Source organism: Triturus cristatus, chromosome 3_1 (genome assembly GCF_964204655.1).
Source record: "Triturus cristatus chromosome 3_1, aTriCri1.1, whole genome shotgun sequence".
Lineage (NCBI taxonomy): Eukaryota > Metazoa > Chordata > Amphibia > Caudata > Salamandridae > Triturus > Triturus cristatus.
In genome coordinates this window covers 953,567,219-953,580,184 of record NC_140583.1, presented here as the reverse complement: position 1 = coordinate 953,580,184, position 12,966 = coordinate 953,567,219, and the positions used below count along the sequence as shown (strand labels likewise).

Genomic DNA, 12,966 nt, shown 5'->3' with positions numbered 1-12,966 from the left:
TTTTACACAGTTGTGTCACTGATACTTGTATTCCTCACTTTCCTATGTCATGGACAACACTGCAACCTGTCCACATAGGATTACCTTTCACAGGCTACGAAGGAGCATTTTGCTATCAGAGTACAACTAGTTATTTCAATTCCTAATCAGATCGGAAAATAAAAAGAGTAACTTTTCTACAAAAGGGAGCAGCTTAAATAAGGTGGAGATAGCCTTTCTCACTGGAGAAACAGGCAAACAGCCACGATCACCAATTCTCATAGCAACTTGGCTTGGTGTACGATGATAGCTCAAATGAGCATCAACATTTTCTATACCTATGTACACTCATGATACTTGAATCAAAAAAGCACGATTTTGGATTTTTTTCCACAGATATTTCACACACATGCATATGAAAGTTACAGTTCAAAAGACTTTTAAACAAGACTACAACTTCAAGCCGGACATTTAAGCAGAAGTCATAACTTCAAATTCAAGCTAGGACAAGGTACTCAGTGGAGTTGGGCATTATCCACAATTTACAGATTTTCAAGGAAATGTTATTTCAATCTCAATAATTTTTTTTTAAACTGATTTTTATTTTTATAGCCGGTTTACACATATGACCAATACGTTCTGCATCATCATGCCCCCATAGCATGCAAGGTCAGAAGATAGCTTACATCACTCAGCTGCTTGGTGTTGCTTTGGGCCAGAGCAATTCCCATTGAGTCGGACAAACTTGTAAACTTGAGGGTGTCTGGGTGCTGACGGTAGTGCTTTTCGCTTATTGCCTGTCCAGCCTTTTTAACCTTTTCAACATCCAAAGAGCCCAAGGGAGACCATCCGATGCCCTTGAACCAGCTGTTGTAGTCCATTTTGTACATATTCTGCAGGAGTAAATTGAGAAGTGAGTGCACATTTATGAGTGATATAGATGTGGGCCTACTAACATTAAAAACAACAAGTACAATGCCGTTTCCAGTTTAATTTGTGTACAGTATCACTTTCCCAATAATTCTAGGATAATATATGCAATACAGGATCATGTAGGACTTTTCACAAGGTGGAAGGGTATTTTTTTCCATATATAGTAGATGCGCGATAGCAGGTTCTGTCCAGGCTTTTATTCATGTGTCCCAGATCCAGGGTGAAGCGGTGGCAAGAAATGAATGCGTGGTACTTCCGCCATTTTAGTCTTCCCCTTGCACAACATTATCACCCACATGCCTGTTTGTGAGCCACCTGTTCATTTGAGAGCACAACCTCTTTCCAAGATGCTCTTAAATATGTATTGTATATTTAAGAAATTATTAACTCTGGTAAAATTGACAGAGTTGACAGAATACAAATTAAGGCTAAAATGTGTTTTGCCTGGTTAAACTCTGTCCTTGATGCCACAGGCAGGGAGAGACTGATGCATAATAACCGCCATTGTGCTGCTTCTCTTATTTGTTAATCCATCACTGTAATATGTAGTAAACTGAACAGGAATATACTAAATATGCTTATGCTTTAGTGCCAGTCTGGCTAATATATTGCTGACATATGCCCCGTACAAAATTAAGAAACCACTAAGGTTTTGCACTCGCATATTTATGAAAAGTGTTGCATCGCTAGTTAAAAACAGCGATGCAACACTTTTATTGCACCCTCCTTGCAACACCTTGGATGTGCCATATTTTACAGTATGGTGCTCCATGTCGAAAGGATTGACCAGATACGTCAGTAATTCTGACGTATCTGGTGGCGCAGTAATGACACATTGCTGGAGTGCAGTGGCGGCTCGCAGAGGGAGTGCTGCCTGGTGGTAAGACGGGGTGGGGGAGGGGCTGGGTGGGGAGTAGTTGAATCGGACATACAACGGCCAGGAGTAAAGTAAGTAAATAAATAAATAAAACTAATTACCTTGCGCTCGCTGCATCGCCGAGTTGGTGATGCAGCGAGTGCAAGGTAAATAGTTTTATTTATTTATTTACTTACTCTACTCCTGGCCGTCGTATGTCTGACTCCACTACCCCTACCCTATCCCTCCCCCGCCCCGCCCCACCGTCCCGCAGATCTTTCTCTGCAAGCCGCCACTCATGGAGTGTGTCGCAAAACTGACGCAACTCCAGCAATGTGTCATTACACATGGGCGAGTCCCATGTAAAAGGGCCTGCATCAGTCCTAACGCCTGCTTTGAAGTTGATGTCACTGTACCACTTCTACAAGCCTTTTTCACTGGGAAATGCCCATCCTCCATACATTATACCTGACACAGGTATAATGTGGCGCAGGGGTTTACAAAGTGACTAATCTGCCTAGATGTGTCACTTTGTAAATATGGCGCAGTGTGGCGCATTTTTTACATCACCGCACCGTCCGTCACAAAAAGTGATACAATATCGGCCTAAGGCCTTCATAAATAAGGCTCACAAGTGTACAGTGGTGAATTATGTTGTAAGCGCCCGATTAAACATTAATACCCACAGCATGGAAATAATTTTTCAGCAGGAGGAGAATCCAGATGGTAGTGATGAAGAATTTGCAAGTTATGTGTGAGGGGCTAAATACAAGAACATGTCTTGGCTACAAATACACTATTTTTATTGGCAGTGAATAGACAGACTTTACTACTAAGGCCATGCAAAATTTAAATGAGGCTTGCTGAATTTGTACATTTCATGAAATATTGCATTATCCAAATTTGCATAATTTTTTGCTTTGATGCCAGTTGCTCAAGCAGAAATAACCTCATCAAGAGCCGCTTTCTGCTTGAACAAGTCTCCTGCTGATATCGCATGTGATTTTTTTATGACAGGTATACCCTAACGTGAACATTTCCCACAATACAGCAGCAAACTGTGTTTTGAACTGTTCATGTAATTTCCATGAAATTTCACAAAATTAAATGATTATTATTTAGCATCAGCCCTGTCACAATTTACTCACTAGACATACTAATAGAGGTAATGACAATGACTAAAAATGTTTATTTGGACAGTCAAAGATTGACAGAAAACTTGGGGCTTAATTTACGAGGCCCCTTGTGGCACTTTTGCACAGAGGGAGCGTCACTTTTTTGAGTCTCTGGTGGCACACTGTGCCGCAGCATATTAAAGCCACGAAAAGCCACTTTACGAGGCTTTTCATGGCCTTGTAAATATGTTCCCCTTTCACGTAGAACACTGTGTGAAAGGGGCGTTTCATAGGTGTTGCTCTGGGTGTTCCCATGCAACACCCATGGAATCTCTAGCTTTCCTAGTTCATAAACCTGGGAATGTACCAGATTCTTGTTAGGTAGGCGCAACGCGGAAAAATGGTTTAATTTCTCCTCGTTTTTCCTCTTTCTATATGTGCTGCATTCTTCAGCACACATAGAAAAAGTAAATCGCCTCAATTGATTGATTTTGTGCAGGAAGGGACACCTTTCTTCACAAAATCAATCACCATTGCACAAAGGTCCCTGCATCGGCGCATGGCAGTCCACTGTACGCCACCACAGGGGAAAAGGCAGAAATGCGCCATATCTCAGAGATACGGCCCATTCCTACCCTTTTCTTTTGACGCAGGGCAGTGCAGCAAGTTTCCTTGTGGCAATGCCCGGCGCTAAAACCTCGTAAATGAGGCCCGTGATCTCCAGCTCACCAGATTATCCAGGCCCCTGTTATCATTTTGAGCTTCTTTTCTTAAACGTGTACCTAGCACAGTTTCTGCTCTTATTTAATTGCTGTCAGGGTAAAGATCCAGAAAACAAAGTTCTGTGGTTGTGAGTCCAAAGTAACCACCCTTTGAAGGGAAGCATTTCTGTTTGCCCAGAAAACCTGGGGGCATATTTACAATGTCTCTGGGGAACATTTTCTCTGTCGGAGCGTCACCCTTGTGTGCCAGCCCATCTTTACAAGGCCACACAAAGTCACCCTGCATGGCTTTTCATGGCCTAGTAAATATGGAGTAAGACAGTGCATACCTCTACGAGGAAGGGGCATTTCATGGGTGTTGCTGTGGGTTTTTGACCCTGACCCAGATTTACAACATAGCATCATGTTGCAAGGATGCCTGAGTTGGCGCACAGCTGCAGTTTCTGCACTGGCACTGACACAGGACAAGGATAGGAATGCACTATATCTTGTAGCTACAGCGCATTCCTGCCCTTTTCTTTTGACGCTGCCCTAAGCCAAAATATTGAAAAATATGCCCCCAAGTCTGTTTTCCTTCCCCTGGATAGGACTGCTTTATTACCATCACAGTTATGTTTCTGTCAGTTTGTAAAATTCCCTTCATGGTCTCCTTCCAGGGGAAATTTAGAAGAGTTTATTTACCCAACAATGTAAGGAAATGTCTATTGTGTCTTATCATGTATGTAGCAATAGTAAGCATTACTTACAACGTGCTCTACCTAGATGAAGAGTGTACTACAGTGCGTATTGGTAAATAGGACTTACATCGCTCTGGATTTGCATGCGGTTCCTGGACAGCGCCACATTCATGTTGTCTGGCAGATATGTATAGTGGTGGACCAAGCGTTTGTAGTTGATGTTTGTGGCCACCTCTTGGGACTTCTTAGCTGCCGTGATGCTGACCATGTCCAGAGGGGTGTGGTACTTGGTCTTTGTCTTCTCATAATCTTTCTTGTACTCACGCTCAGACTGCATCTTTGCCACTTGCATAAAGTGCACCAGTTTCGGGTCATCCTGAAGACTTCTAAAGCCGACGTGCTTTCCTCGTGTTTTTTCATAGGCTTGCTTGTATTTATACTAATGTACAGAAAACAACGTATTAATGTCAACAACTTGACGTTTGCTTTAAATACATTTTTGTAAAAATATTATACATTTAAAAAAACAAGAAAAGCAAGTGATCTTGAAGGGGTGATATCTTCAATATCCCAATGTACATTTTGGTTGCTAGCTTTCAATGTCACACAGAGCCAATACCTAGCCAGAGGAGAGTGCTGACCAAAGGGAGATCCATACACTGGAGCTAAGACAAAACAAGATTGACTTTCCTTCTGTGTAATTCTTCACCCATAACATAAAATTGCATAAGTTCCAGTGTATAAAAACCTATGGATTACTATCAATGTGAGCACTTAATTCACTTGTCCTAGTGAACCTTTCTGTACCCTCTTGACCAGACAAACACTAGGTAACCTATTTACAAAACTCCTGAGGAAAAAGCGGAAAAAAATGTATCACAATGTTACTCCTGCATTTGCTGCAAATTTGCCATTTTTTAAAATTTTATATATCCCAGGAATATTCTCGTGTATACACATTTACTCGCAAATAAATATTTTTGCATGTGTAAAGGCAATGCATAAGTGCGTCCGATTTTCTTTATACAGTGGGAATATTACTTTCTCTGGGGAGAAACCACATGCAACCAGTTCTGGAGGTGTTACCTCCTCTTCGTCCTGCTGAAAACTGATTTACTCCTGCACTTCACTGGAGTACATCTTTGACTATTTTCAGGGGGGAAGCCAACAGCAAAACTTATTTTAAAACCCACAAATCTGTTAGCATGTATGTGTTCGACATCTTTCCCAGTTGTGCCTGTGCCTCCCCTGTGAACAGATTTACTCACTCTTGGGGAATAATTTCAAGTTTGGCATTTGTATGGGGGACTTAAGTTCCAGAACCGGAATTACTTTCTTCAACTGGCAAAACCGCCATTCATATCCAAGTATTCCTTCCTGAATGGGACCCAGTGGACCCTGTACTACAGGGTGAAACTCAGCATTCTGTTGCCCACTCTGGACTTAATAACAGGTGCTTTCCTGCTCCTATTTACAACATGCCATAAGAGGAGGTTTAGCAGAAGCCGGACTTCGCATCTGCCTGCAATCCCTTCCCACTCAGCACTTGAGTTTACAAACTGGTCCGGGCCGGGCCAGTAATACCCCACCCAGTTAAACAGGGTCTAGGAACACCGGATGCCTCATGATCGCACGGAGCAGTATCCCACACGGCGATACCACCACACCAACTCATAATTACGTTCTTATACATCTGTCAATCCTTTGAAATCTGAGTGTAAGTAAATCCATGTACTAAGGCGAAGTGCAATTTTGTTTCGTAAATACTATTTGCGTGGTGAAATAATAATCATGAGTGCAAATAACTTTTGTGAAAAATGACAAATATATTTTCTTAAATCATGCACACTTGTTATAGGTAGAATAAAATCAAGAGCTAAAATTTTGGACTTTGTTTTAACCTTTTTATAATTTTCTGTAATCTTGGATCAGGGGTTAAGCTGAACTGAGCTCTTGTGAAATGAATTTAGAGTGGGAAACCCTGAACCTCACAATAAACCTCACAATAAAAGCTCCTAGGTCAGTGTGGGGCAGGTAGACATGCTCATGTAATTGACAATGGCATGGACAAAGTAAGGATATTGTTTACCCTTTTAACATTCATACAGTCAAATTACTTTGACAGCTATGTGCGAATAAAAAGGTGAGTCTAGGGAAAAAAAGATGAAAGATTCTAATCTTTGATGTCCTCTCATTTTGGAGTAACACAAGGAATCAAGGAATGTTCTGTGCTCACGTTACTCTACAAAAACCCAGATTCAACTTCATTCAAGATTGACAATTTTATTTTTAGGGCGAGACTAAATAGCGCTGTCAAGATGATTTGTTGTATGTACTTTGTGGGCTTGGACTCCGCCCATCGCTTTTCATTTGTCTAATTGCTCGTCTTTTAAAATTCCTTGCTAGGGGTAATTCATCTTTCTGGTCCCTTCTTTTTGGAACACGTTTACTCCCCTGGAGCATCGCCTCATTACTTTTCAGCTTATGCTTCTTTCTATTTTACTACCGGCTCAGGAACTTTTCTCTAAATTCCGAACAGCTCCTCTGGCTGTAGATGCCTTACCCTTCCTCCTGCTTGTTTACCTTAGGTGTTCCCATTTGCGAACACTCGCTCCCACGCTCACTCCCTCTCCTCGGGCTGCAGCTGCCTCCTCCTCCCTCCTGCCTGTTTATTTTACAGCTGTTTAAAATTGTTAAGATGTTACTTTCCGGCGCATCTGCTAACCATATCGCTTAAATTCACTTGGCAGAACTGCACATGAATTAATCAGTCCTGTTCACAGAGATGATATTAAGTGTGGCTGTAACCTTTGTTTTGTGGGAGGAGCAAGTAGGGTGGCTCTCATTCCTCAACTTACATGACTTGCACCAAGATTTGTGTCCCCAATTAACAAAGCCCACGAGAGGTATAGTGTTTGACACGTGTAAGGAGTAAGACGATTGATTGCCACATACATTGCACATGCACTTGTAGGTAGTTCAATTGGCAGTTCAGTCCAGGAAGTGAGTGCCTTTCTGAGGCTGATACTGATCATGGACAAACTGCGTAGGCTCAAGCAGTTGGATGTTTTCCCAAAGACTTTGGAGGATCTCCTGCTTGTTTACTTTATGGCACTTTACCATTGTCTGATACTGCGCCTTTTGTGTCAGCGTTTTTGTGCTTTAAGGCACTGCAGTTTGAGGTCATATTACTTTGATGACATCATTTTGTATCCATATTAATTTTTTGGGCCGTTGTGATGGGTATTACGGAAAGGTCGGAAGAAGTTTGTTGATTCATATTTTTAACATTAAACAAAGTCAAATGCTTGATTTCCCTAGACATAGCTAGGTAGTTACGTACTACCATGAATGAATTAGTTAACAGAAATACGCTGTGCCCATTGCAGGTCTACCACCACACAAAATGACCAGCATTCGTAAGCTATTTACAACCTAGAACAAGACCGTGCTCTACATTTCACCTGATGAATGGAGGTTTTGGGTAATTAGAAAATTAGCCTATCTGTTCTTCTTTGTAACCTGATTTTCTGTAGTATCACCGGTCAGTCAATTCAAATTTTAGCAGAACTACCTATTTGCACCAACAGGTGTCATAAGAAGAGTGTTGCTTGACTTTTTCATCACTGTTTAATCTAAAAGACTTGCATGCAGTGGCGGTCCGTGCAGGTAAGCGCAGTGAGGCGGTGTGGGATGGGGGGAGGGGAGGGGGGAGTTGATAGATGAAGGAATAAAGAAAATTAAATAAATAAATCCTATTCCGTCATCTGTCGACATCAGCCATACACCCCTCCCCCCCCCCCCCCCCCCCCCCCGCCTGCCCCATTGCGCTTATCTGCTTGGACTGCTGCTTCTTGCATGCGTAAACATTTATGCAAATTATGTTTTCATTAATATAGTACCAGGTTTGTTGTGCTTATGTTCTTTTGCCTTCACACTGGTTTACATTCTCGTTTCCTTTTACATAAATTCTGAGCAACAACCAACTTTGAACTGATAAAACAAGTGCACAAAAATAAATTAGCTTTGAAGACAACACAGAATCTCTACGTTGACAGTGAAACACATTTTGGAGTAGTAGCATGCTGCTTTGGCTATGCTCATTGCCTTAGCTACTTGCATAAGCAATTACAGTCATGCTGATTGTTACACAGTTTGTCACAGGAGTTGGAAACAATTTATCATACAGTCTGTAGAGTAACTTAATGTGCATGGATGTTACATGACTGTCATGTACTTTGAGTAGTAAGGTTCTTATAAAATGTCATGAGAACATCATGCACTATAGCTGATTTAGAATAACTTCTACGTTGTCCCTTCTGCTATTCCACCAAAATAGTTCACGCTGAAGCTTAGTGGTCTCGTAGGTGCTTATATAATTCGGTCATGTAAGGAACATGCATGAAGTACTAATAATTTACACATTTTACCTTGAATGCTGTGGTAGAACTTTACTGCATTTCCCTAATAATAAATCCTTATGCTTGTTATGGAGTACCATTATTCATGTCATCCCATAAGCTTAGCCACTGTCAGCTCCACTGTTTACGGTTTCAACCATGTATGGCCATTGCTCTTTGAGAGGCTCTTCATACTGTGAATAAATACATAACTAGGTACTTACATCGCTAGCAATGTTTCTTGAAGCTCTGGCTGCAACAATTGGAATAGAATCTCCCAGAACATGGTTCCCTTTAGCAATGAGCTGTTTCCAAGCTTGCTTGTAGTTTGACTGTAACAAGAAGACAAATGTTAGCTCTGAGTAGAAAACACCAAAATTCGAAGCCTGACTGGAAAATACATCTTTATAAATTTTATATCAACAAAATCATAAGCGTTCCTCGGCTTTCTCCTTCATTTGAATTTTTCATATGTGGTTGTTCAATTCTCTCCCCTGTGCAATAACAATCCTAAGACAAACCTTATCCTCTAATTTGTCAACTAACTGCTCTACGGGCCTTGGTAAACTCTAATGGCAAACCACCATTCATTAATATTTGTCTGCTCAACTCCCTTGGACTAATGTCCCCTCCAAACCTGAAATGCTACTTATTTCAGGTTACTGTGAGCGCCCAACAGACTATGAACCCTTTTGTTACCTCTACTGATTAAACGAAGCTTACGGGCGCCTTCTCTAAAAACTGCTTCATTACAGCATGCTAATCAATGTGCTTTCAACTCCTTAGACATAGAATACCACAGTGCTGAATTTGAGCCAGTGGTTTCCGGTGCTCAGCACTAGCACTTTATCATCAACACTGTTGCTTTTCATGCGCACCAGAAAAGGACAAATTCATTTACGAGGAGATTAGGTAATTTGTCCAGAATCACAGGATGTTAAGCCGACGCAGAGACTTGAACCTGCTTCCCCAGCTCCAAAGTCAGCAGCTCTGGCCATTACACCACATCCTCTCCCCATTTTCATGGTTAGTTGTCTGTTCTGTTTCAGGCGACGTTAACAGAAGAAATGGGCTGGTGCAAGCTGCCTCCTGACGAGAGTCTCGGGACTTATGTTTTTTTACAAATTAACCACTAGAATGGCATCAGCTAAAAAGTATCTAGGTGCACATTGAGGCATTGGAACTGGAAAACAATGTGATCCAAGTAATAGCAGGCCATGCAAAATAATCCTCATTGCTACCAATGGGGACCAGAGCCAGTAGGGGGTATCTGAGATCCCCAGTTATGTAACATCAAGCCCTGATAGCAAAGTGAAGAGAAGCCTCAAGGGGATCCAATGGTTTTAAATAACAACACGAGTTCAAGAAACCAATGTATGGAAATAGTAGATGTTAGGTCATGTTTAGGGACTTAAAGGGTGCATTTGGAAATGAAGCTTGGATAACAACTACTGGGGCTTCAAAAACAGTGTAAAGGTAACCTCAAAAGTGAAAATAGGTGTGTCTTTATATGTTTTCCCTAAAAAAACTACAGATTTAGCTTACCTATCCGCTGGCTTCCTGAAAGTTATCACGCTCCTTGTCTACTAACCTCCAGGAGGAAGGCCTCCGAAGACCGATATTTATGTTTTGGTATATAGAAATGAAATGTGTGGGGCAGGAGTAGAGGGATTTGCTATTAAACGGCACCATGGACTTCACAGGAGGTTTGACACTCAACTCTCTGAACAAGTGGATGGTAATGCCCACAGAGGTAAATTGAAAGCAAACATTTGGCAAAATTAACATGTCTGGTTTGCATGTATGCCTATAATACACCAAATAGTTACAAATTATGCCATTATTCCATGCATGCTAAATTAAGTACAAAATTGGGATGTACCGCCCATGACATAATATTATGTATTATTGTTATTTACCCTAGCAACATGGCTATAGCTGTCTGTAGCCAGTTGTAAAAAATACTGATAACAGCTGTTTGCCCCCTTTGAAGCTATGCCCTTGTGTATTTAGGGAGGCCTAAAGGAATGCTGTTTGAATTATCCAGATCAGAGGCCACAAGAGAATGAACACAAGGTACTCATTGGTCAAGTGGTATTTAAATATCTGCCTCAGGGTTCTCAGTTGGAATCAATAGGTTTGAGCCAAAGAGGTGGTATAAAGAATAAAAGAATATAGGACAAACCTGTGCTCAATAGAATTCCCAGGTTCTACACTGTCCTTTACTAGGCAGAAGTTGTGAAAAGGAACTAGGCCAAGAGTCTATGGACCAGAGATTACTTTAACTAGGCACCACTATTCCACAGCACCAATGTGACATGCACTGTACAGTCCTGATCAACCAACAATGATTTGAGCTATAATATAAAGTAATGGAAATTTATACTAGGTGTCTACTCACCTCACTGATATTGGCAGCATTGTATCTAGCCTGGATAAACTGAGGCATGTTCGCAGGTAAGTTGTACTTATGTAGGTACTTTTCTCCGGAAGCTTTGTAAAGTCTCTGCAAAATGGAAAAAATAAACAAGATCAAAGCATGAAAACAAAAAATTTGAAATTCGGTATTTGTCTTTAGAAACAGGCATAACTGCAAATCTATAATGTACGCATGACAATTCAGTCCAACATTGAGGAAACTATAAATGCACTTAAAATACCAGTCAATCTCATAGAAGAGTAATCATCCACCAAACATTGTTATTTCATTCTGCAGAACTCCACTTTAGTCCTGGGTTCACTAGCCCTGGCATCCAATCCAATACCAATATTAAAACAGTTGAAGACTGGCTCTTCCAGCTAGACTAGGTGATCACACTGCACAGCGTTGATGACTGAAAGCTTAGCGCTGGGACACTCCGCTGAGTAGCTGCACACTTTATAGGTTCAATTTCATTCATTTATTCAATACCCTAATACTGTACTCTGACCAACCAACTTTAGTCCCTTGAGCCAAAATGCCCATGAACATGCTAACTTGAGTTGGAAGAAATGTGTACAGCTTCCTTTACAGAATGGGTTGCTGAAACTGAGGCTGAACTGGGAAGGGGGGCTGCTCAAGCCAAAAAAGCAAACAAAATCCAGTAATGGCCAAAGAAGTGTTAATCACTCACTAAAAGTATCCTAGCATGTCTGTTGAACAATGAAGGCAGAATACCTTCCTGGCGCACACCATCATAGGATGGGCTACTCTGCTAACCCAGGACCCACACTCAGTAACCTTATATGCATCTTAGTTACGCGCCCTTCTAACAGTTTATCTTAGACTGTGCCCAGACATAAACTCAGGGCAAAGTGTAGGTTGAGAGGACCCTTATGAGTAGCTTATGACCAGCTCTCCACTGCAGGTGTTACAAAACTTTCACTTTACTCTGCCTCTGGGTCTTATCCACTAGCTAGTAGACCATTATGTTTCAGTTATTAAGCTATAGCAGACTTTTAATAAGGTAAAAAAAGATGGCGTCTACGAGATATAGTGATGTTAATGCCTTGTGAGAAATCAATACATCTTTAGATTATCAATGATGGCATGCAGGGGGGTCAGTTGAAATTTGACTAACACCATGGAAAGGAAACCGGAACCAGGCATGAGAAATAAAATATGTGCATGTATTTCCCAGACCTCCACACCGGAAACTATCTACACCACCTAAAAGATTGAAATATAACAATAACCATTATTTGACAATAAATACTAAGCAGGAGGGCAGCACCATGTCAGATGCAGGTAAGGATTTAGAGTATGGGTTATACTTCATCTAACAGAGGTCTAGTCCTCCAACTTTAGTGTTTTCCACTGGCCTCGCAGACAACTCTAGTCACTCCTGTGATAGTGATTCCTGTCAATATGTTAAAAGTTTGACAGGCAGCTCCGTCATACTTGACAGACAGCTGTTAAACTTTCAACTTGTTTTTGTTTTTCCAAAAGATGGATTTTGTTTTTAAAAAACAAAATCTAATAACCCCCATGCCACGGGAATTTTCTTCCATTGCGTGGGGATCAGTTAAATGTTTTTACTGTCCCCTACAGCCAGTTTTTTCACAGTGATAAGGGATAGTAAAAAAGTGGCCATTCGACTGCCCACTCTTCATTAGGTGGGAGGTCGATTGGCCAATCCTCCGATGGCCTTTAGAGTGTTGAGCTGTCGGAGAAGCATGTCAGCAGCAGAGACAGAGTAGGCTCCGTTGCTGACATACAGTTCATCTGACTGTAAATCAGGCAGGGGGACTTTCAGTTTGGCAGAGAGAGTACTCTGTTGCGATAGACGACCCTCTCTGCCGAAC

The 12,966-nt window shown here is 41.4% G+C and overlaps 1 protein-coding gene across 50 annotated transcripts in view; it reads right to left on the bottom strand.

Annotated features, from left to right (window-relative positions):
* Positions 1-12,966, bottom strand: part of NEB (nebulin) — a 392,273-nt gene that overhangs the window by 273,735 nt on the left and 105,572 nt on the right. For all 50 annotated transcript variants that reach the window (XM_085645543.1, XM_085645542.1, XM_085645546.1 and 47 more), the window contains 4 exons: positions 11,084-11,188; positions 8,907-9,014; positions 4,410-4,721; positions 666-872 (listed from right to left, as the gene is read on the bottom strand). In XM_085645543.1, the coding sequence (XP_085501669.1) occupies positions 666-872; positions 4,410-4,721; positions 8,907-9,014; positions 11,084-11,188 (732 nt within the window). The remainder of the gene's footprint in view (positions 1-665; positions 873-4,409; positions 4,722-8,906; positions 9,015-11,083; positions 11,189-12,966) is intronic.